Source organism: Varanus komodoensis, unplaced genomic scaffold (assembly GCF_004798865.1).
Source record: "Varanus komodoensis strain SLA01 unplaced genomic scaffold, ASM479886v1 scaffold4, whole genome shotgun sequence".
NCBI lineage: Eukaryota > Metazoa > Chordata > Lepidosauria > Squamata > Varanidae > Varanus > Varanus komodoensis.
In genome coordinates, this window is record NW_025335941.1 from 56,134,518 (window position 1) to 56,159,479 (window position 24,962).

At 44.6% G+C, this 24,962-nt stretch overlaps 1 protein-coding gene across 1 annotated transcript in view; it reads right to left on the bottom strand.

The window, feature by feature from the left end:
- Window positions 1-24,962, bottom strand: part of HEPHL1 (hephaestin like 1) — a 36,922-nt gene that overhangs the window by 10,053 nt on the left and 1,907 nt on the right. Inside the window, exons 2-15 of the mRNA XM_044442695.1 lie at window positions 24,121-24,365; window positions 22,125-22,337; window positions 21,522-21,701; window positions 19,929-20,183; window positions 18,699-18,867; window positions 17,231-17,370; window positions 14,942-15,073; window positions 13,728-13,939; window positions 12,655-12,805; window positions 8,722-8,934; window positions 7,094-7,307; window positions 5,431-5,570; window positions 2,959-3,093; window positions 1,922-2,028 (exon numbers count right to left, since the gene is read on the bottom strand). Of these exons, the coding sequence (XP_044298630.1) occupies window positions 1,922-2,028; window positions 2,959-3,093; window positions 5,431-5,570; window positions 7,094-7,307; window positions 8,722-8,934; window positions 12,655-12,805; window positions 13,728-13,939; window positions 14,942-15,073; window positions 17,231-17,370; window positions 18,699-18,867; window positions 19,929-20,183; window positions 21,522-21,701; window positions 22,125-22,337; window positions 24,121-24,365 (2,506 nt within the window). The remainder of the gene's footprint in view (window positions 1-1,921; window positions 2,029-2,958; window positions 3,094-5,430; window positions 5,571-7,093; window positions 7,308-8,721; window positions 8,935-12,654; window positions 12,806-13,727; window positions 13,940-14,941; window positions 15,074-17,230; window positions 17,371-18,698; window positions 18,868-19,928; window positions 20,184-21,521; window positions 21,702-22,124; window positions 22,338-24,120; window positions 24,366-24,962) is intronic.

Consider the following 24,962-nt stretch of genomic DNA (forward strand, 5'->3'; position numbering starts at 1 on the left):
CACAATAAAATACATTGAAATACAATAGAACATAATAAATTACCATTAAATACAAAAATACAAAAAATACACTGAGATACAAACATAATAATATAAAATTAACATTAACATTAAAATTAATGATGGGGTAAACATGTATTTTTGCCTGGGACAAGTGGAATCCTTGTAATCTTCGGTAAGCCTGCAGGGTTGGTGGTAAACACTTAAACACGGCATGCCAGGGATCTCTAGAAGTTCTCAGTTTGGGTGCTAGTAGTTCCCACTCCCATTAATTTCAATAGGAGGAAAATTCCTAAAATTGAGATTTACCATACTGAAAAGCTCAGTAAAGCCCCCTTGACCTCCTGCCCTGGCTGGCATGATATGTTGAGTCTTTGGAAATAGTCAGTGATGAGTCACTTGATTCCTTAGGATTGCTCTGCAAATCTTCAGTCCAGTTTACGCTTCTATGGCAGTAAATGTGACTGAACACAGAGCTTGCAATTAAACAGCCTCTCCCAATCTGGCACCCCCTCCAGATGTGCTGGACAACTCCCGACATGGCAGGCGGAAGGATGCAGAGAATTATAGTCAGACACATCTGGTGTGCACCAGGTTGGGAAAGGCTGATACACAGGCTCACACACCATGTCCCTCGCCTACATTAAAAATAGAATCACTTCTGCAAAAATCTAAGCACATAAAATGCAAAGAGAATATTTATGCATTTGCAGTAGGTGTTATCTCTAGAGTGGCATTTCTACCAAAGGAATGCATTAACCTTTGTCACAGGAATGCCCCATATGTTGCAAATACAAATCTCCTTTTGTATTTCAAGGCTTTTATAGTTATGTCTCTCCTTGAGCTTGGTACTGAAATAACACGCCTCACTGAGGCTAGGCAGAGCCTCCATTACAGGGCTTCCTCCACAAGTGGGTTTTTTTGTCTCAAACAAATAGACAAAAATAGAACAAACAATCTTAAAATGCTGCTTTGCGCAATTCAACCTTGAAAACTTAGCTACAGATTTCATAAACTGCATGGCTGGCAGCGACATCAGAGGTGATGTTAAGCAGAGTGGAGGGGGTGGGGAGGAATCCACTAAGCCTGGAGCTCCGAATCTCTGGCTCTCATCAGCCCCACCACCCTGCTGCCCATCAGAATGCAATGTGACAGAAGTGCAGTGGCCCGGATATTCTGTGCCGCATCTGATCCCCAGGGAGAGCCAGGGTGGCGCAGTGGTCAAGAGCCTGGGACTGGGACTCAGGCGACCCGGGTTCGAGTCCCCGCTCGGCCATGGAGCCAACTGGGTGACTCTGGGCCAGTCACGGGCTCTCAGCCCAGCCTGCCTCACAGGGTTGCTGTTGTGGGGATACGATGGAGGAGGAGAAGGATGTAAGCTGCCTTGAGCCCGTTGTAGGAAGAAGGCAGGATATAAATCGAAAATAAATAAATAAATAAATAAATAAATAAAGAAAGAAAGAAAGAAAGAAAGAAAGAAAGAAAGAAAGATCTGGCTTGTTACCCACTTGTGCTTCACCTCCTGCTTTTGCATCTTGAATCTTTCTGCCTAAATATTTCTCCTGGAACCAAATGCCCTCTCCTTTTCTTGGCTATACACCCGCTATGCTATGCTATGCTATGCTATGCTATGCACAAATAGAGGTATCCCTAGGAGACAGGTCCTTCAGAGACAAATACAAACAGCCTTTAGAGCATAGGTGCATTTAATTGCTTAAATTTCTTAATTGCTGTTAAGGAAACTCCTGAGCCCCACATATTCCACACCCCTGTATTAGAAGCATTGTAAGACCTGAGTGTCTGAGCTACTTTTTTGGCAGGAATGCCGAAGGCTTTAATACCCTTTTCTCTCTAAACATGAGTAGAATTGCACCTTCAGGTACAAATGAACAAGCCCCTTTCCCTGAAATGCCCTATTTACCTTTATAAAATGCACTGTTGAGTAGTAAACCCAAGTAATACAGTTGGGATCAGAGACGCCAGGACCGGATCTTTCTGGAACATTCCATCGGTAAGTGTTGATTTCTCCTGGTGTGCATACATACATGAAAAGAGCCAACAATAAAGTTGAAACAAAATGTTGTCAAAATCCAAAATTTGATGAAATGATGGGACTCGATAATTTGGTATAGGATTTAATCTTAAAAACAGAATTTCTTATGGTTCAAAGTTTACAGGTCTTGGAAAAATCCTTTGTAAGGGGCATCTGGATGGGATTGTGTCCAAACAGCACTGCTGGGTGTTCTCAGCCTCCCTCTAGAAGTCAAAGATCTGACCCCCTTGCAGCTGGCATGGGAAAACCTGCATTTCCTGTTCTCCAAGGTTGGAAAGGTGACCTCAGAGAAGCAGAAAAGGGGGCATTCTGGGGGGTGGCAAGGGGAGGAGCCCAGAGAAACCAGGATCTAGCCCCAGCCAGGAAAGCAGGAGGATTGGTAGGTGAAGATCGTCTCCATTGCTCCCCCCACCCTGCACTGGATGACCACAACCCTCTGAGTTTGGAGGCTGTTGTTCCTCAACTGCACCTACTCACAAGTTAAACCCACTAAGGGCGGTGTCGCTTACGTTCAGGTAAGTGGGTATAGGATTGTAGATTAAATTGAAATCAATATAGGTTTGGAGATTAAATTGAAATGACCTTTGCATGTGTGTGTACTGGTTGGACCACTGCTGTATCTTATGAACTAGCTTTCACCAAATGCAAAACTATTGGGAGTGGCAAGCCAGTACTTTCCTTGCAGTTGTATTCCTTGCATTTGTGTTCCCGGCCACAAAAACAAGTTTTGCCAAGTATCTGACAGGTTGCAAAAAACAGGGCATGCCATCTTTCATTTGGGTCAGGGACTAACCAGGGACACAGGTTTTACTCTAAGCTGCACTACATCAGAAGTCTTAAACGAAATCGACAAGACAGAATGGCATCTTCCATAGCTTGGAAATATGCAGAGTTGCACCCCGTACCTGGCATAGTGATGAGTGGCTCCCTCCCAGCTCCTTCTTCTTCCACACCATGTGCTGAAATTGAATAATCCCTGCTTGCCCTGTTCTTAAATACAATAAGTATGGAGTCGCCCACCTCTGCACGGATCAAGGGCCCTGAGTAAAACAAGAGGAAGTTGTTCTGGAGAGTTAAGCCATATTGAAATGTAGAAAATACAACAAACACACCCCCTACTCCTTTCAAAGCAAGATTGGGGAACCTGGTTCAGCCAGGGGGTGAAATCCAATTTTGGAGACATTTTGTCACATTCCAGGATTAGTAAAACCAAAGGTGGATCAAAAATACTAAGATATTAAAGTATAAAGCTCTTACTGCCAATTACTCACCCTTAAGAGAGGCAGTTCAGTCTTTTGGAATGGGGAAAACTGCTCCAAAACAGGGAAACCGTCAAATGGTGAGTGGTCAAGGAAGAGGGCGTGAGACATGGGGAAGGGAGCATGGGACCCCAGGAAGGCCAAATTGGAGCCCTGGACTTCAGGTTCTGCAATCTTGTTTTACAAGGAGCCTGCACAAAATGGAACCTGCACTCCAAATCCCCAACTGAAGCTATTTTTATTAATGAAATGTATTACATAAATGCTTACAAGAGTAGAGTAGGACAAGGACAGGACCTTCTGGAGAACATTCATTTATAGGAGCACCACAACAAATATTAAGTGAATACCAATTTACAGATGGGCGCCTGCTAATTTCACGCAGCAAAACAATGAAGGATCTTCTGGTACTTTCAAGGCTGTTACAGCATAAATTTTCATGGACTTCTGTTTCCTTCATCAAATATATGACATATTCACACTTGACGAGTATTGTCGATGGAGTATAGTCCACAAAAGCATATGCATATATATATGAATATAGGCATTCATCATGAGGTTGCCAGAAGACCTTGTTGTTTAAAGTAAGTTACTTAACAAACACACATCTTCCAAATTCCTAGCTTGAACAGAACATCTCTTAATGGAAAGATATTCTAGTGAAGTTACATTGCGCCATCTCCTGGAAGGAAGCTTGATTTACCACATTCTGACAGGTTAAAACAACAATAACACACACATACACACCCCTCTTGCAGGGAAAATATATCTGGGAGGTAGGTTTACAGGAAGATGGCAGTGCATTTAGTGCAGGGGTGGAGACCTCTGGCATTCCAGATGTTAGACAATTTTCGGCAGCCCCATCCATCTTGGTCAATATTTGAGGATAATCTAAGTGTCTTTTGAACAACGTCTGAAGGGCTACACTTTTCTAAACCCTGGTTTAGTAAGGACATGATCCTATGCATGCTAAGACAGAAAAAATCATACAACCCCCAGGAATCCACAGCCAGCCATCCTAGCTGGGCAATCCTAGGTGCTGTGGGACTTTTTCCTGTTCAAACATGCATGGGATTCCTATCCAAACCTGACTGTTCCTATCTAAACCAGTGACTCTATCCCATGCTCCCCGTCCTCTTCCCATAGCTCAGTTTCTGGGCTACATGCTGCCAAGCTGTGTCCAACTTACAGTGACTCTACAAAGGAAAACCCTCTAAAATGTTCCGTCCTTGACTTGCTCCTTCTCTTGGATGCATAGCTTAATGCAGTGAGGGGGTTTGATAGTGTCAGAGAAGCGAAAAGCAATGCTGTCAGAAAGCCAGGCTCTCTCACTTGGCTGGTTTCCTAGCAGCATCACCCAAAGTGGAATGCTCAAAGCAGGGACCCTAGATGAGGATGCACCCACGCTCTTAAGCAATTAAGTCACATTAGCAGAAGAGAAGGGATATACATATCCCATGGCAACGGGGCAGAGAAAGTCCTGACGGGCAGCTACTGGAGAGCAGTGGGAGTTGAAGGTGCCACCGATGGAGGATCTTTCACAAACAACAGCAGTGACTCGCAAAGCAACTTTGGTTCGTACTGTGCGGAAGAAGGCAGTGCTATACCCCTTATGACTATTTCTTGCCTTGTAAACACTATGCAGCAATTCAAAATGAACCAAGGCACTTAGAAACAACCAGGAAGTGATAAAAGCATTTCACTGATTCTTCTGTAAGGCAAGCTTTGCATTGTCAGCTGTATCTTGCCACAGCCATTCAGTAAGACTCAGCGCACCTTTAAACCACCTCTGGTTGTGAGGGCTGGATTAAAAAAAACACCAAACCTTGCCATGCCACTGCCTAGGATAACACCCTGCTGTTTCCTTCCAACAGCAAGCTTATAACAATAATTGACAATAATTGAAAGTTAATACAATAACGTGAGTTATGTATTTGGAGCAATCCCCTGGAAGGAAGACCGTGTCTGCCCCTTCCCCTTCTTCTTACAATGAGGCTACAATTGCAAATGGACTTATTTGGGTGTACATCTCATTGAATTCAGTGGGACTTATTGAGAAGTCAAGTTCTCAGGGAACAGACCCTCTACTAACTTTTGTGGTTCTGTTGAGTTTCTCACCTAGAATTTGTAAGTGTTCTTCCTCTGCTGTTCTCTTTTTGTGCTCTGTGAACTCTCCACTTTCATATTCTCTGTAAACCACTTTCTTGTACTTTGAACCAATGAGGTCTTCAGTTCGGTTCACAAATACATTTCCATTGCTTGGAAAACATTTTTAAAAGAAGAAAACAGTTAAATGTTCAAAACCTTTTTACAAGTTCATACAATAATAAGAAAGATGACTATGACAATACTGCAGTGTTACTTGAATATGCAAACTCTGCTTTTAAATAGCTGGATAGGTAATTTTTTCACCTTGTTGATCTCAGAAGAGGAAAGGCATAGGTCAGATGTCGTATGTGGCCCTGACTGATCTGAAAGGATGAATACTGCATTCTTAAGAATTATGCTCTGATGCCTGTCGCACTGTGTTCAGAAGGATTTAGTCCCAGGCCAGGGTGCCTTGGAATGAAACTCTAATGCTTTCAGACCTCATTCACAGAGGATCCACGATTTGTAACCCTCTCATCAGGGAGGCAAAGTTCAGGCTGGAAACCAGACCCTTTGTGCTCACTGGCCTTCTTTCTTGACCTCAGGCCTGCCCAAGAAGCTGAGCAGAGATCAAATCCATGAACGCTCGGGAACTACAGCAGCTTCTTTGTACAAAGTCCACATGTCTTGCGCAAAGTACCCAAAGCCCACAAGTCATGTGTGCTGAAGCAGAACCTCCTGCCATATACCCACACAAATGCTCAGTGTGAGGAAGACTTGGGACAGAGAGGACTGGCCAGCATGCAGGGAGCCGAGCTGAGGAAATGTGATGGAAGCAAGAGTCTTCACACATGGCCCCCTCTCATGTCTTCCTTTGATCTCTTCCATCTTTTTTCATACCAGAAAAAAAATCTGAAGAGGAAAAGATGGACAGAGCTGTGCAAGGTCCTTTGGTCAATACCACTAACAGTCCTCCATTTAGAAAAATCTTCTCTGCTGCATTAAAGACCGGGGAACATGCTTCTAAATAAATATGCATCATCTTAGGTGCCATGTTCCACTGAATGAAATGGGACATGCTAGTCACATAATTGGCTTGTTCCACTGGTTTATGGAACTTCAGACTAATTGTGTTGGGCCCTGTACTTCTAGTTGTTCTAATTAATCTAATTCATATTCTGCCTTCCAAATTCAATCATTCCCTGATGTGACTCATGTTTTTCTGCTGACCTCTGCTGTGAGTTCTTCCTGGATTTTACCTTCTAAAGAGAGAAATGCAAAGGTAACCAGGTGTTCCACTTCACAGAGACCTCTATTGGATGGGTTGCAAGTCAATGTTTGGTTTACATTTGAAGAGCCAGAAGAAGCAGGGATAGGGAGGTGAAGTTGCTCACCAAGAATTTAGCATCCAGACAGCACCCACACTGGTGGTCACCTGGTTACAATATTTACCATGATTGGTGAGATATATTTTATTTCTATGTAAATTACTTGCTTTCTGGGTTTGCTTTTATACATATGTATTTACATCTGCAAAAACAATGCAGACTGGCAGCCTCTTTGGCCCTCTTTTGTGATAATGCATTTCCTGATTTTTGGTGATTAGTAAATGACTGTCCTAGAAGGGGCAGTGCTTGAATCCATCAGGAAAACTTGCCCTTTGACCTGGAAGTTCATTCTTATTTGTCAGTACCTCTTCTCTTTGCTTGCCATCTCCAACTTCTTCTCTACCCAGCTCTTGTCAGGGGCGTAGTCCCACTCCATTTCTTCTGCACAGATGTAATAGGTCCTCATAATCCCATATTTCCTCCCTTTGTGCCGCCTCTTGCCACAGGGCTTAACTTCATACAGCTGCTTCATTCCACCCATGAAATGATCAAATGTTCGGCAAACCACCTGGAAAGTTCCTGAAAGGAAACTATGACATTTAATCACAATGCTGCCTGATGGAGCAAAAGGCTGTTGATTATTGCACTCCGAAACATTGAAGGCTTGATGAAAACTGGAGAAAACAAGCTCACCACAGGCTTACGATCTAAAGTTAAATGCACGACACGTTACTGGGGAAGTAAACGAGAAGGAGGTTCAATTGGGAAAAGCCAGTGTTAACTGGAGGGACCTGAAGTTAAAACTAGGGGAGAACCGAATGTCAGGTGGAAGGGCATTGCAATGGTAAAGTGCAACAAGAGAAAAGGAAGGAAGCAGGAAACAGAGAAGGTGATCTTGCCTCCTATAATGCAATGGATTGACAACCGTACATCATGTTCAATATATGAATGGCTGGCATGTAGACACCACCTTCAGATGGAAACTGGTCCATTTTGGTTCTTTCCTTGCCAGGTGCAAGGTGTGGGAGGTTGGCAGCTTGGCGCTCAGATTGGCAGCTCTAAGGTCAGAGTTCTTTCCTGTCTCAGTTCTGGTAAGCCATATTATCCTATGGCTGCCCAGATAATATTCAGGGGCCTTAGGATCAGTTTCTACATCTGTCTTATTTATTTAATTAATTTCCTGCCTTTCAAGACCATTTCTTGAAAGGTAGTTTACAGCATCAAATAATCCAGGAAGCATATTAATAAAATTGTGCTTGTTGTAAAGTATTTCAAAGAAAAGCGGTTTCAATAAAATACCTTTTCAAAATACCTGCTAGAAGAGAATACTATTGAAACATGCAATTAAAAGCCAGGAAATAGAGACAAGTTTTTAAAACCACCTGGAAAACAGCCAAATATGGGGCAGCTGTATTTTTTGCAGAAGAGAATTCCATTCCATAGGTTTAGAGCCACCATCAAGAAGGCCCTGTCTCTAGTGCCCACCAGCCTTCCTACTCTTGGTGGCAGACTAACAAGCAGAGAACCTGAACCTGATCTTAATGCAAGGAGAGGATCAATCAGTCCTGCAGGTAACATGGGCCCATTGAAAGGTCAAAATCAGCACTCAGAACTGGGATCAGACATGCAATGTTAAGCAGTGCACCTGGTACAGAACTGGTGCAATATGCTCTGACCGTCTGGCCCCAGTGAGGACTGGAACCAACTGAAGCTTCTGCGTTGCCTTCAAAAAAAGTTCTCTACAGAAGCAGTCCTGTGGCCCACTCTGCCTGGAACCAGGGTATGCATAACTTTTGAACTTACTGAGGGATTATGATTTCAAAGTGGAGGCTCCGAGTATGGACAAAGTATGATCCCTGAATCAACATCAGTTCTATGCTGTGTTTAAACCACCCCCCTGTTCTTTATTTTTAAAAATGCATTTAAGAAGCATTTCCACTGAGCAGAAGGCAAAAGGGTGAAAGATGCTAAAGTTGCACTCGTTATGACCTACCCACTCGGTCTGGCTGCATCAGCACCGTTGTCGACGTGTGAGGGAACACGCTGAAAGTATCTCTGGTTGTGCCACTCAGCTGGATGATGTTCCCTCGGAAATGCACAGTGTGTATGTCGGTCTCTGAGCCTAGTCCAATCAAATGCCAAGACACTTTGTCATCCTTGCACATGGTGAGGCCGGGCAAGCTACCAAACAGGTAGCCATTGACAGCTGAAAGGCGGAAGAGACATCACTCAGCTTAGAAAACTCAGAGACATAGTCTTGCAAATTAAAACTGCACCGGCTGACAACCATCTGCATGCATCTGATGAAGTGGGCTGCACGTCAAGCAGCTTATGTCACAATACATTTGTTGTTTTCATGGTGCTAGAAGAGTCAGGGTGGTGGTTTTAACTGCAACAGATTGTACATGACTTGCAGGCTTCATGCACTTTGCACAAAGGACAGATAGCATTTGGGGACCTGACCTCACTTCTTGGCCAGATCCAAGGGTGGGAAAGGAGTCCAGCAAGCAGAACGGATGGATGGTCCAGTCATTCTTTGTCTGGACCACATTCCCATAAGACTCAGCTGAAATAGACAACGGTTTGGGATTATGGGAACTGCAATCACATGGGGAGGCAATGTGGACAAAGCCAGTTTGGTCTTCCCTGTTACAACGCTTCATCCCTCCCTCCTGCAGGGGGATTATGGGTGTGGTAGCAGTTGGAAGAGCAAGTCACAGGGGGAAGGATACATTGCTCTGTCTCAAAGTATGAGTCCTGATGCCACCTGAAGGGGCGCCTCCTTCCCTATGTGCCCTCCCGCCCCTTCAGATCTGAGTCAGAGGCCCTCCTCTGGGACTACCAGAAGGTGACTACCCGGAGGAGGGCCTTCTCTGCGGTGGCGCCCCGACTGTGGAACACGATCCTCAGAGAGGTTTGCCCGGTGCCAACACTTCTTTCCTTTCGGCGTCAGGCGAAAACCTTTTTATTCTCCCAATATTTTAATTGCTAATTTGTTTTAATAGGTGTTTTTATACTTAATATTGGATGCTGGGCCACTCCTACTCTTTTTTCTATTTTTATTCTATTTTATTAACGGTGTTGTAAGCCGAGACATCTGCACAGACCCGAGACATCTATAATGGGACGGTATAGAAAAGTGTTAAATAAATAAATAAATAAATAAATGTGCAAGCGCTCTGTGTGTGTGTTCTGGAGAAGCTCCAGCAATGCACTGCCCAGAATCTTACATGTTCTGCTCTAACAATTCTGCTGCTTGTGCAGATCTTCTGAGATTTGCTGAAGCCAAGAAGAACAGAGAGGCAGGGGAGCAGGCTTCCACAATTATCAAGATCGGTACTTGAGTCTCACTCCCTTTCCCCTCCTAATAGTGGGCTTGCAACCCGGGCCTTTCTTCATCCTCATTCTTGAGCCCTGACCATCCACAGATACCCAGCAGTCTATGTGCTCGTCTTTCACCATCCAGACAGGCAGCAGGCGGAGCTGCCCGAGAGGGCTGAGTCTCTGCGCTTGCCATGTTGTTGGAACATGTAATGCAGCCTTGGTAAGTACATCCACTGAAGCCACATATGCCTTTCTGCTGCCTTGTGTTTGAGGGGCTGCCAAAGAACCACCTTCTGTTTGAAAGCATCCGCTATTTCAGAGGTGGCCAGATTTGCTCAACGGAAGAGCCACATGCCATAAATGTCAGATGTTTGAGAGCCACAAGTGGGCACCCATGGGGAGGCTACGGGCAGCCACGGGCAAGCAGGTACCTGCAGGTGGTGGGGGGACAGCGAGCGGAGAGCTGCAACATAACCTCAGAGGGCCGCATGTGGCTCCCGAGCCTTGGTTTGGCCACCCCTGCTCTATTTGAAGGGCAGGGTAAGTAGGGAAGGGCAGGTAGGTAGCATGGGCCACCACCATCCGTGCTAAGAAGCAGCTCTAGAGAGCCAGGCTAGCTGCCTCTTCTCAACTGATAGATTATATTTGGTCTGCCTTTTTTTCCTGTGAGGAACCCGAGGCAGTTCATATAAAACACCTCATTTTATTTTGCAACAACCCTGCAAGGTAAGTGACAGGGCTGAAGTCACTCAGAGAACTTCTTGGCAGAAAGGGGACCAGAACCTGGGTCTCCTGGGCTCCAATCCAACACTCTAAGTGCTGCACCACCCTGGCTCTCCCACCACACGATGGCAAATGCTACAGAAGGAGAGGGGCTGGGGAAGCAATCCAGAAAACCCAGTGGAGTCAGTGGAGAGGGAGCTGCAGGCCAGTCTGGAGGGCTGGTAGAGTGAGGGGCACAATTCCCCACTCTTTCCACCAACACCCTGAAGTATGTGCATCAGCCTGTGTAATGGTAAAGCTGGCCCTGCTTTATTTCTATTCAAATTATAACCATTACTAATTTAATGCAACAATGAATTTGCATTTACACATATGAATCAATATATGGAAATATTATGCAAATCTCTCTCCTTTTTAGTCCTCTTTCCTTGTGATGGCTGTATAAGCTCCTGTCACAAAACACCCATTGCCTTGTCAAAAGCCAGTTTTAACAGGGTGGCAGGTGTTTTGTGACAGGGGTATCCACTGGAAAAATTATTTTCTCCCCCCAAAAGTGGATGTGATCCATTTTTGCACTTTCCTTTAAGCCTCTAGCTACTTCGGAAAGTGCAAAATGTGTAGTATTCTGAGGACAGTTGGGACAAAAAGGAAAAAGATGAGAATTTTGCTGCAAAGCTGGTATAAATCGTGCCACCCCCCCTTTTGTGAGCAAGCTCTCATATGCCTTTGCTTTCTCTTGACAACACATCTTTCGACAACTGCTAAGAGACAGTCGAGGAAGGAAAAAAAATCTGTTTGGCATTTTTTTGGGGCAATTTGCGCTCCCCAGAGAGGTCCGCCTGGAGCCGTCGTTATTTGTTTTTTGGCGCCAGGCGAAGACCTTTTTATTTAAACATCATTTTAATTGTTAACAATATTTGCTTATTTTATCTGGCCAGGGCGACTTATTTTATATTGTTAATTGGTTGTATATTTGGATGTATTATATTTTAATTTTATGTTGTGAGCCGCCCCGAGGCTTCGGCGAATGGGGCGGCATAGAAATGTTTTAAATAAATAAATAAATAAATAAATAAATTTCCAAGAGTGGTACTTTAACAGCAAGTATCTCACATGACATTTACCCAGCCAAGGTTTCAAATTCCTACACTCACTAAATAACTCTGCATTGTGCACAAGTGTGGCTAATAAAAGGAAAAAGAAAAAGAAATTACAGACATTGTAAGCACATTTTTCCCAACCATTGACAGCCACTTGGGCACTTTGAAGGGTCTGTCAAGACAGAAATTGTGATTTCTGGGAGGAAAAAAGGGGGCGCAAAAGGAGAGAAGAGCATGTTAAAAGGGCTCATGATCCCAGCAAGGGGCACCCAGCCAGTGGCAGCAATGCAAAGTGCCAGCTGGGCATTTCTGGGGCAACTAGAACTGGAGCTGAGCTTGGCCAGAGCAGCAAGGGCTTTCTGCCACTCTTACTGAGTGAGTTCCTGCGCAATTCCCAGTTCCCAAATGTGGTGGTTGCCTAGGTTTAGGCAACACAACAACCCATCACGACTACAACAACCCCTAGTACAAGCTATGGGTTGTCAAACTAGCTGCCTTGAAGAAAACAGTCTGGGTTCACATTCCATGCTGGTTACTGAAGAACACTCATGAGCCACTTGTAGGTTTCTCATGGACCATCTTGTTGGCCACGTTATGATCAGAAAGCTGGAACAGACAGAACCTTAATCTGATCCAACATGGCTGTTTGCTGGTTCATTTCTCACACCAAACTTTGGTTTCTGTCATAGCATCGGATTCTGCCCTAATTCTTCTTTCTTGATGGGAAACTATTATATAACATGCAAGGATCCCCCCCCCCCCCCCCCCCCCCACCCTACCATGCATTTTGTTGGATTCTTGGAAATCTTCATCTTCCTTATTAACTTTTGGGGGATTGCCAGTAAATGCATCTATGTTTGTGTCCAGATAGAAACTCAGATTCTCATCAAAGATTGTAAAGAGCAGATAGAATTCTTTATCTACTCCCTTCTGTGAACAAAACATAAACAAAATGCATTCAAGCTAAAATATTGCCAGCTTGTACTTTACAAAGGGGAATCACAAAGGAACTGTTGGACTGGAATCTTCCATCAATAAAATTGCACGGGGGATGTTGCAATTCCAGGGCGCAGCTGCTCTTCAGGATTAGGGCCATTCTATTCCACCCCACCCCCACACATATATATTTCATGTCAGCATTTCATATCACTAAACATGTTCCGTCCTCACTGGGCTATCTTAAATTTGTTTTTCCTGCCCTTCAGATTTCCCCCGCAAAGGGGTCTATGCCAATCTGTTTCTGAGTTCCTTGTGATGTTCCAAGGATGACCACTGTTGGAGAAGCCAAGTATCTCCTATATGTACCCAGATGATTCCTAAGAGCTTCTGGGAAGGCCTTAGTGGTCATTCTCTGGCCAATAGAGTGTCACCAGGTAGCAGCGCACAAGTAGGCCTTCTTGGTAGTGGCCCCCAACCTCTGAAATACCCTTCCACATGTTGTTCAAGAAGCATACTGAAGGCATATTTACCTACACAGGCTTTCCACAACTTATAATGGATTATGACACTTCTCTATTTTTAAGATGTCTTGTTGTGATGGTTTGTAACTTTATTAAAATCCATTAACTGCTTGTCACTATGGCTTTTAGTTTTATAGTTTTATATTGTTTTTACCTTGGTTTTATTAAATACATATTGTGAATGATTTGGAGATTTTAGGATATTAAGAAGTAAAAAAATAATAGAAAGAACGAAGCATGGATGACCAGCAGAACTTGCTCTGGTCCAACTATGCCATCCTTTCATTTTTCGTTGGCCCACACAATGTATTTCAATTCAGAACTAGATCTGCATACATCAACACTTGGTTCAACATATGCTCTCATTCATTCAGAATTCAGGGATCCATCACCTGTGTCCCATCAGGTTTCAGAGCATCTTTCTTACAGACTAGTAGAGGTCCCACAAGACCAGACTGGGTATCCACCACTGGATCGGTTGCTGAATAATAGAGGTAGGTGAGACATGGCGGATCGCTGTCTGTTGGACCAACACTTTCAGGAACGCTCCACTTGTAGGTAAAGGTCCCACCAGGTTTAACATGAGCTCCTGGCTTCTGATGCCCTTAAAACAAAAGGGAGGTGAAAAGTATCCTCCAAATTGAAACTGCAACTAACACTAAAAATGCAGATGAGAGGATTTTCTGCAGAAAGGTGTTAATATCTACCGTATTTTTCGCTCTATAAGACGCACTTTTTCCCCCCTCAAAAGGAAGGGGAAATGTCTGTGCATCTTATAGAGCGAATGTGTGTGTGCCCAACGCCTGGGACGCTGCCGGCCCGCCTGCACCACGTGGCACCACCTGGCCGGCACGTGCTCGGCGCACGTGCTCCACCCCGCCCCCCAGCGCAGGTGAGACCTGTGCCGCTCAGGGGGATGCGTGCGGAGGAGGAGGAGCTGCGGGCTTTAACCTGCCAGCCGCACGGAGAGACGGGCTGCTCACCCCCACCACCTGGGAAGACCTGCCGCCACTGTGCCGCCTGGAAGACCACCGCTGGCACGCTGCCAGCCAGGCTACACCACACCTGGCTGGCACGCGCTCGGCGTGCCCTGCTCTGCCCCCTCCTCTGGCACAGGTGAGAGCTGTTAATCACAGGTCGGTGTGTATTTTCAAATGGCAACCTGTCTTTTAATGAAGCTCATGGGGAAGTGATGGGGAATGTGCCTGTGATTATCAGGAAGCTTTCCATGGATCCCTCCTCTAAAAACTAGGTGTGTCTTATGGTCAGGTGCGTCTTATAGAGCGAAAAATATAGTATATTTGCGTTTAGTTATGTCAACATAATTAATTTCTGAGCTCTATATCAGAGTTTTTCCTTTCTTGCTTTTCTGCAACATAATTTCTAGGTGGTGCTGCCCTATAGCAGAATATCTCAATTACACAAGGAGAAAGCATCATTTCCCCCTTCATCATATAATGCTGCTTTTGCCCTTTCTATGAGTAAGCAATCAAAAGCACATAAGAACTGCTTGGTATAAAAAGTTCTGGGTAACATATTGATAGAAAAATAAGGGATTATACAAGGAACACAAATGTGACAGAGAGACATCACAACTGCAACTTACCATCTGCATAAGGAGCTCCTTCTGAACTTTTGCTGAAAGCTACTCCATGGGGCATGATGCTGTAGTTCTTGTCAGCTTTATTGGCAAATGTCACCCAAAGGGTGTCACCAACTTCAGCTTTGATAACAGGGCCTTGAAAAACAGGTGAGAAAAGAGTCATTTGGGGAGAAAAGTTGTGCATTAACAAAACAATTCTCTCTACTTCCCTGTCAGAGAATACATTTATTGATGCTTGTCTTTCCATGCAAGAAAGAACTACAAGAGGCCCCTGGTGAACTCTCATTCATGTACTGTTTAAGTCCACTTATCATCTAACAGGATTACAGCAACAGCAAGCACAGGTACAGGTTGGAAATAGACAATCATTCTTGGTCCGAGCAAGGCATTGCTTCCCATATTGTGTACACACATTGCTCCTATCCCAGTATTTTGCAGAAGTTAGAACTTGTTTACCTGAGCCAATGGTGGGGTCGGAGTACCCACCACGAGCAGCTCTCCCTCTTGCAGAATTGTGCTCAGCACCCTGAAAAATGATTGCCTGTCTCCTTTTCAGTCCAGATCTCCACCTTCAGGCTTTCATTTTCAGATTCTCATGCAAATTCTCCCCACTTACATTTGTTTCATTCCCCACCTGCAAGAACTGTTTTAAAAACCATCTTTTTCTTCTGTCCTTCTCAACATGTTGTGTGTGTTTGAGCCTTTGCATTCTGCATCCCTGTTCATGATGTGTCATGTCTCTTACTAAACCTGGATGCAGCCCCTGGCCAGTCCTACTGACCCACAAGGTCTGTTAAAAAAGGAGAGGGAGAAACTGCATCTGCAGATGCTACAGAGCACCAGGAAGGTCATCATGAGCTTGTTTGCAACAAATGTGGACTCCTTCAGGGATCTGCAGCTACTACAGAGTGCTCAACACATCAAAATTACCCTGCAAATATGATGAAGTTGACCCTTTTCATGCCCTATCGCTGCTACAGATGGCATTCAGTTGTTTTTTTTTAAATGGCCCTGGTATATCCCATAGTTGTCCACCCCTGTTCTAGACTGTAAGTCTGTGCGCAGTCAGTGTTGGGTTTTGTTTTAGGTTGTGCACAGAGAAAATATTCACTTAGAACTGCCACCGGTGACTTGGAACTTGAGGCACCAAACTGCTTTGGCTTAGTGCCCTCTCCCCTATGTGCCCCGTGAGATCTGAGTCAGAGGCCCTCCCGGGAGCCATCCTGGAAAGAGATTAGGAGGGTGGCTACCCGGAGGAGGGCCTTCTCTGTGGTGGCACCCCAACTGTGGAACGCGCTCCCAGAAAGGTTTGCCTGGCGCCAACAGTTCTTTCCTTTCAGTGCCAGGCAAAATCCCTTTTATTCTCCCACTATTTTAATTGCTAACTTGTTTTAATCTGTGGTTTTATACCTAATACTGATGCTGTGCTAACTCTTACTTCTATTTTTATTCTATTTTATTGATGTTGTTGTGAACGGTCCTGAGATGTCTGTGATGGGATGGTATACAAAAGTTTTAAATAAATAAATATTTTAAAAAATGGATCCAAGGTGGAGCCTAACCTCAGTCCATTCTCTAGAGAAGGAGTGGGCAACTCGTGACCCTCCAACTCCCATCATCCCTTACCATTGGGTATGCTAACAAGGACTGATGGGAGCTGAAGGCCAAAACTTCTGGAGGGGCTACCCTGTTCTACAGCCTTGGAGAATTTCTTCATTGACTGTAACAGGGATATCAACAATGAGCTTTTTAATTCTTGATACACTTGGATGAAATGTTCAGGGAAAGTACATAGCTTTCTCTGAGGGGGTGAAATCTCTCCCCCCCCTCCATGTACGAAATCCATGCCACCTTGGGGGCTGGCTCACTTCCCCCACCCCATGCAGCCAGGGCTCTGGAGTCCACAAATATTTTTCTATTTTTCTCCTTAATCAACAGCGAATGCACCTGTTCAACAGATTCTGGGCTACATCTCAGTGGTAAAACTGTGGCTATTGATACCACTTCAGACTAGGAGCAGAGAGTGTCCCATGATTGAAAGCTCTCTTGTGCACAGAAACCAAATATAAGAAGGACACACAAAATCATGTGTGTGTGTACAGCAGTAACATGGTGCAACCCAGATATAGGTTTAGTGTACAGTCTTTGTAAGCTAGGCCAGAGTTTCACGACGACCGGCCATTGCCCAGGTGATGTAGGGCTCTCAAACCAAGACCAAACTTCCATTGCATGCATATTGTGACTGGAACCAGTGCCACAAAAGGATTCAAGATCTGAAACGATCAACCCTACCAAGTAGGCCAAGGTGGGCAGCAGCTTCAGGTTGCTCCTTCCTTCGGGCAAACTTTCCATCAGTATAGGACACATAGTGAACTTTCCAATACTGCCCTCCAATTCGTTCATCCCCTTGCGTAAAGAAAGGTGCCGACTCACTGTGAGAGCACAAAGCATTGATACCAGTTAGAAAGTTGGCCATGGATCAGCAATGCTCCATTTAAAGCAAAATGTCAAAATATCCATTTAAAGCAATGCTCCGTTTAAAGCAAAATATCAAAAATTGCAACAGACACGACATGAAAAATAATGTTATGTGCATCCCACTTTCCTTCTCAGAAGCTCCCGGCTGCACTTTTAGCCTCCCAATGACACAGTGGTTTATGGGAGTTTAGTTTGAATAGGAGCCTGAGGTCACCTCGGGAAGAAGTAATGAAATGGGGCAGGCCATGCTGCTGCTTTTAAAAGCAACAGCCTTTTCTCTCCTCCACTGAGAGGTCCATGATGATGATGTGCATTCAGGAATTGATTTCTCTAATAAATAACAGTGGAGAGAGAAGGAGGTGGGGACTGGTTTCTGTTTGCAGCCAGATGCCTCTTCCATAATCAAGTTTCACCCTAGTAAACATTGTAGCTAATTGGGGATTTTAGTCTTTCCTTATAGCAAAATCAAACTCTATTCATTACCCCATGTGGCTGTAAAAATAATGCCAACAGCAAAACCTGATGTGGATCACAGGTTAAGTAGTTTTCATAGTCTGAAGACCATGTTCAGGCCACATGCCTCCACACTCTCTTGTTCTTTAACTGATACACACATTCACATGTCTTATGCACGTTCACAGAGAGAGAAAGAGACACTGCCACCTAAACAGTGTCTCTCACGCAAAAATATCTCTGAGTTGTAATTAGGCTGTGAGACCGCCACCATGAGGAAAGGTTGTCCCTTCTTTTTCCTGTAGGCATCATGCTTCAAAATGCATGAATGCATGATGTTCCCCACCACATGTGATGTGTCATCAAATTGCCTCCAACTTAGGGTGACGCTAGGAATGAATGAGTGCCCCCCTAGATGCTGTGCCAGTGACAGCCCTGCTCAGCTCTTGTGGGCTAGAGCCTGCGGCTTCTTCGGGGAGTCAAGCATCTCTCATTTGCTTGTGGTAGGTCAGTCCTGATACTTATGATTGGGGGCTGAGGCTGTGAAAAAGTGGCTTTTGAGTTTGCATCTAAGCAGTGATTCAAACCTGGAATTTTAATAATCACGTGGAGATCTTTGTTCTGTGGCTACCACCGCTGCTGCCCAGTGCTTCTCTCCGGAAGAAAGGAAAGCCAATGTGACAAAAGAAGAAGAAACATCATAAAGTCCCTCACTCAACAGCTCATGCTTCAAGCTACATCCATGTCACATCTCATGTGCTAATGAGTATTTCAGGTCTTAGTTCAAAGAAAACCAGGGAAAACAGAATAAACGTATCGGAACGCTGACCTGCCAGTCGCATTTAAAGCTTGCCCGGTGAATTTATTGATGCCACCAGGTCCATAATCCCACAGGATTCTTTCAGCAGCAATAAAGTATCTTCTCTCCTGACCGCTCTGTGAAGGCTTCATAATATTTTGACCACAGGCATTAATGCTGTAGAGCCCCATCATACCAGCTGCAGTTCAGAAAGCACACACAAGAAGCATTTAATCTCTGCCGGTCTCACCACACAACCAATTCCAATTCGACTAACTCTGTGGTTCCTACACGGCTCCCAAATGCATCAAGGTCATGTGACTTGTGCTAACAAGCACTCCAGCTTTCCGTTTCAGTTCATATTCATATGCTAAGGAGAACTGCTAAAGAAGGTGTCCCCAGCACTGCCCAGAGTAAGGGGTCTCCAGCCTCCTTCTGTTTGTTCCCATTCACACTGCAGGGGTTCAGACCCTCTTCCAAACCACGGGCTCAATTTAGTTTCAGCCAAGTCCACATTCCCATGCTGGATGAGGCCAAAGTCATAAGGGGTACGCCAAAATTCCAGCATACTTATCTTAAACCGTTTTAAGCCTGAAAGGAAAGGCATTTTGATCATTTAAAGAGGGGGGATACTGCAAAAACTGGGAAGCCCCAAATGATTGGTAGGGAGAAAGGGCGCTGGATTGGGGGCAGGGGTGTAGGTCTGTGTGAGCACCAGCCTGCCAGTTTGGGAGCCCAGCTGTGCTGAATTTGGCCCCCGATTCAGCTGCCTGCCCAACTGTAGCTCAGCCTGTATTTCTAGATGAGACTTTTAATCCTGCAATTGCCCTGCCTCAGACATGGGATTCTCCCAAGAGGGTGAGATGTCACTATCCTTCATCTGTAACCACCCATCTGTCCTCTCAACACCAAGAAACTTGTTAAGAAGGAAAAGATGGAATCAACGCAACGCAACTTGAGTGGCAATATCAGGAGTCCTGCCTCTGGAAGGACACGGCAGCATGTGCAACTGAAGGAGGTGATCTTGCTTCCCTGTTTGCCTCTGTCTCTCCTTTCCATCCCTTCCTGTCTCTCTGTGTCAAAGTTCTCATTGTAAACTCCTTGGGGCAGAGAGCTGCTGCCTTGTACTCTGCAAGGCACCCTGATATTGCTGTAATGTTGCTTTTGCTATTGCTTGGTATGGCCTAACTGCTACACTGAATATTTATTGTCTTGCTGTTTCCTGAATGGTATATAAGCGTCTTTTGTGTCTCCACATACCTTGAATGTGATCATTGACCTGGCAGGCCAAAAGCCACTTCCCAACGTTCTCTGCAGTCATGTCTGCCGTGATGAAGGTGGCTGGAAAGAGGCTGACCACATCTGCTCTGTGACCTCTGTTAAGGAAGGTGTGAGCAAAGAACTGCACAGAATGCATGTCGATCTCAGTTCCCATCCCAGATAAATACCATGACACCACTTCCCCGGCACACATCTCCAGGCCAGGCAGGTTTCCAAAAATATAGCCATTAATTGCTGTGAACATGTAATAGAATGAGGAAAAAATGACACTCAGTTACAAAAGCTTTTCCCAATCCAGTCGGACTGTAACGCCTAGCTTCCCCCTAGACAATCAGGGCCAAACGGTACAAGAATGTGTTGGCGGTATGATATTGTTCGAGCAAGGCTTAACTGGATCAGGAAATGTTCTGTCCAGGAAGGTCCAATAGCCAATCTTGGTGGCTGGGGTCAGTCCAGACCCCAAAAGACTAAATTGCATAGTGAGAAATTGCAGCATGCAGTTCAGGGATGTGATGTACAGCAACCGCAGAAAAGGCTCCCACAGAGCGGTGCGCCGAGGCAATTTTGGACCCTGGACTAAATGATCTTATGGCAGAGTAGGGGCTGAGACACAACAAAAATATCTCTTCTCCCCACACCTCATCACCACCACCATTCTATTCTTTATAACTGCTTCTACATTCCTTTACAACTACTCCCACATTAGTTAGAACAATAGCAAAACTGCAAGCTCTGATATTAAAAATGCTGTGAACATGTACAGTTTTGCACATTAAGCTCGCTTAAATCATAGCATGGGGACAGGAATAAAATGTCATTTCTGAGGCCATCATTACCTGCCACGTCCAGGGGGTCATCTGGGCTCCCCTGATTTTGGCCTGACGGTCGAGCCCTAGAGGCACAAGTAGCTCCTGACCACCACAGTTTTCTAGCATCGCTCTTTCGCTGGAGATACTGAGAGGGCATGGAGTTAAGCAATTTGCCCGAGCAATATATGCTGAGCTGTTTGTGAAGTTTTCAGATTAAGAGATGGATAGGTGCTGATTTTGACAATAAAGCCATACATGGCTTTGGACCACGATGCCTCTCCCAACCTTCATTTACCTGGACACTACAATCAAGTTGCAGGGGCTACTTCAGACTGCCATATCCAAGGGAAGCTTGGATGGTGGCATCAAGGAGAAGGTCCTTTTCTGGAATGAGCTTCCTACTGAGACTATCTGGTGCCAACTTTGCAATCTTTTCAGCGCCAGGTAAAGACTGTCCTCTATTGCAGGGCATTTAATTAGTTACTGGGGCCTGCTAACTGCTGGACTGGGTTTACCAGGGTTTTTCTCTCTTTTTTGTTGTAAATTTGGTTTTAAATTTTGTATTATTAACTATTAAAATGTGTTAATGCATTTTAATGGTATATGTATATTGTTCTTTTAAATGTGCTGCTGTGATCCAGCCAGACAGCTTTGGCTGTTGGGTGGAATAGAAAATAAATAAATGAGGAGCAGCTAGAGGCCCAACCCAAACATCCAGTTATGGCTGCAAAACAAGTGTTGTATCTTGATGGCATCAACTCACCGTGCATCTTATTGCTAAGCTGGAAATCTTCGTCCTCTTTATCAACGGTGCTGGGATCTGAGCAGAAGGTGTTGACATTCTCCTCCAAATACCAGCTGAGATTTTCATCTATAACGCTGAACATCAGGGCAAAGCCTTTTGGGTAGCCATCCACAGACACTGAAGTATTGTCTAACGATCCTAAGAAAACGAACCATGGAATCGTTTTAATCCATATTCTCAAAGTAAATTTGTTTGGAACCAGTACAGAGTGTAATAATTCCTGCCTGGAAAGTAGGAGTGCTTGAAATCTCCAACTGGTTCAGACAGCTGCTGCTAGAGTGCGGCAGGAAGCACACAGCTCCTTTGCTGACGCAGCTCCGCTGGCTCCCAGGCGGTTTCCGGGCACAGTGCAGAGTGCTGGAGATGACCTGCAAAGCCCTGTATGGCTTGGATCCAGGCTATCCAAAAGGCTGTATTCTCCCCTATGAGCCTGTTTGTTTCTTAAGCTCCTGCCCTGAATATCCCCATGCATGCCAATTCTTTCAAGCAGACCTGCCATCTTGTGGCCCAACAAGCCAACCTTCACCACCAGAACGGCTTTCAGGATTCTAAGCCCTGTACCTTTCTTACAAACCAGCAGAGGCCCAATTAACCCAGAGTTGATATCTTTCGGTGTGTCGATGTGCGAATGATAAATCCAAGTCAGGCACTGTGGATCAGATGAAGTAGGTGCAAACTCATCAGAAACTGGCCAGGTGTATGTATAACTGGTACCCGGAAGAACAAAATCATCTTCTTTGCTTTTGCCCCCTGTTCCATCACGGTAGAGAGCTCCTGGTGCAGAGAAGGTAAGAAGACAGTTTTAAGACTAAAAATCCATCTGATCTATTGACCGATTATATTTTTATCTCAGCTCTCTTCCACAAGGTACCCACAGCAGCTTACATAACCTCCTCTTCTGTCAAGTTATTTTATCCTCACAACAACCCTGTGGGGTAGGTCTTTAAAATCCTAATATATTTCCCTCTGTTTCCAAAGTTCACAGGTGTGTGGATCTTCTCTAGCCAAAAGAGTATGACCCATGCACAAGAAGTATATGTCCTGCAACAGCAAGGAGTTAGACCCCATGGCCTTCATGGCACCTTCCAACTCTACTGTTCTATGATTCTGTGATATCAGCAGGGGTGGGAGACTCCCAAAGTTTTCATGAGTAAAAAGCCCTGGGAGTACTGAGCTGAATGGCAGGACATGCTAGCCTGATCCAGGGCATGGCCCAGGGCCCAGTAGAAGCTCTCAGGCGGAATCCTGTGGCAAGGGGGAACTCTACTGGTCCTATCCACTGGCCCAAACAGAAGCCTTGCATGAGCATTATAACAAAGAATTAGTGTCCCTCTTCCTCCCAAGCTGTTTTCTGTTGTGTCTTTTAGTTTGTAAGCCCAAGTCCGGGAAGTATTTTATTATCAATCTTTGTAAGCCACCCTGTGAGCTCTTTTCAGCTGAAAAGAAGGCTTTAAAATGTTATAAATAAATAATTAAATAAATTTAAATGCTTCCAAATGGAGAACTTCTAACACTACTAATTATGAGGTGTGGTACAGCCGTTTCACTTTCTCTTTTGTGATAAGAAAAAGGATGGAGGACGTGGAGAGAAAGCTTGGAGTATCTCAAACTTGAAGACAACAATGTCAGCATTCCCAACATTACGTCAATGAAGCAGTGTGGTTGCACAAGGAAAACCTTGTGTGGAAGCTTGCTAGAGCAGGGGGAATGAAGAGGGGAACCCTCCCAAAACAGTCCAGTAAGGACTGAGTATGCGCCATGTCTGAGGAATGCTGATGGTTCTGGAATGGGAAAAGGAAAGTGAGAGGGAAAGGAAATGGAATGGAGTTTCTTGGAAGAGGGGATGGCTTGCTCACTGGGACAATGAACAGGGGTGCTCCACACTGAAACACTGCACAGCTCACTTGTATATGCCAGCCATGAACGCAATCATCCTTCTGCAACCAGAGCAACACCTGCCGTTCACAGGAGAGGGATGGCCTCCACAGTCTGCAGATGCTGCTGCAGAGATATTATGGATATTAGTCATGGAGTCCGTTTCTGGATTTTAATATGATGTAAGCTGCCCAGAGAGCCTATGGCTAGTGGAGTGGCATATAAATAGAATAAATAAGTACAATGTTGATGACTCTGTGGAACCTCCAGAGGCAGTATGTTGTATAGCAAAAGCCAGAGAATGCAATGATGTGGTCGGCTTCAGGAAGTGTCTGGACAGCCACTGAATAAAACAGGAAGCTAGAAAGACATCATAATCTGAGTCCTCTCTAGCTGTGACCTGTTAGTTTCCATTACACTCACAGATATGTGGGGAAAAGTTGAAACCAGGTTTCCCCAGTCCAAGTCCAACCGATTATCCCAAGGATAAGCAACTGTATGACTTCCACATATTTTGGATGGCAAACCCCTCACCAGTGACCAAGGCTTAAAGATCTTTCAAGGGCGAAAACATCTGGAAAGCAGCTGGCTGTAGAATCGTTATCATAACACTGGCTCTTAAAGATAACAGTGGTCATGTGGATTTAAAATAGCAACAGAGAAAAGGAGCTCTTTGTTTTACCTTCAGACTCTTTTGTATAGGAGGCTCCATGTGGATGGACAGAATAAGGCCGGGAAGCAAAGTTCTTTAAATGAATGATAAAAGTGTCTTTTTCTTCAGCTCTCATCACTGGACCAAGAAAACCCAGCCAAGATGGTTTGGGAATTTCCCGAGAGTATGTTTCATCTGTGAATTGTCTGAAAATTGCCTTCTTGTAAACACGGCCTATTCTGTTATCTCCTCTTTTCACATACACAGCTGCTTCTCTGCAATGCAAAAGAGGGATTGTTAACATCAATTTTCAACAAATGAGTCAAAAATGGAAAGGGACATGGAAGACTAGACTGAACTTTGCAAACCCATTTCAACAATGGAAAGGAACCAACAGAACAACAGTGAACAAAAAAGCTGAGATTGAATTCTATGTGTGCAGTGTAAATGCAATCCAGTCTGAGATTTGTCTATCTCTTAGCCAAGCAATTTTGGGAATATGACAATTCGATTGCCTGATTTTACAAAAACTTATATTTATTTATTTATTTATTTATTTATTTTATGAAAACATTTCTATGCTGCCCCATTCATCGAAGCCTCGGGGCGGCTCACAACATAAAGTGTAAAGTCTATGTCCTTTTTTTGAGTCTCTTCAGCACAGTCTCAAGAAGAAAATGTTTGGGTTGCTGAAATCAATCCAACCAATGCAAAAATGCACACAAAAGAAATCCTTTGTTGAACTGGTGTTGCACAAACCTGTTGCTTGCCTAGGCTAAAGAGAAATGTGCTTTCTGCTGGACAATGAGAACTGTTTTACACAATTTCTTATTACAGAGATGATACTCTCCCACATAGATACAAAATGCACC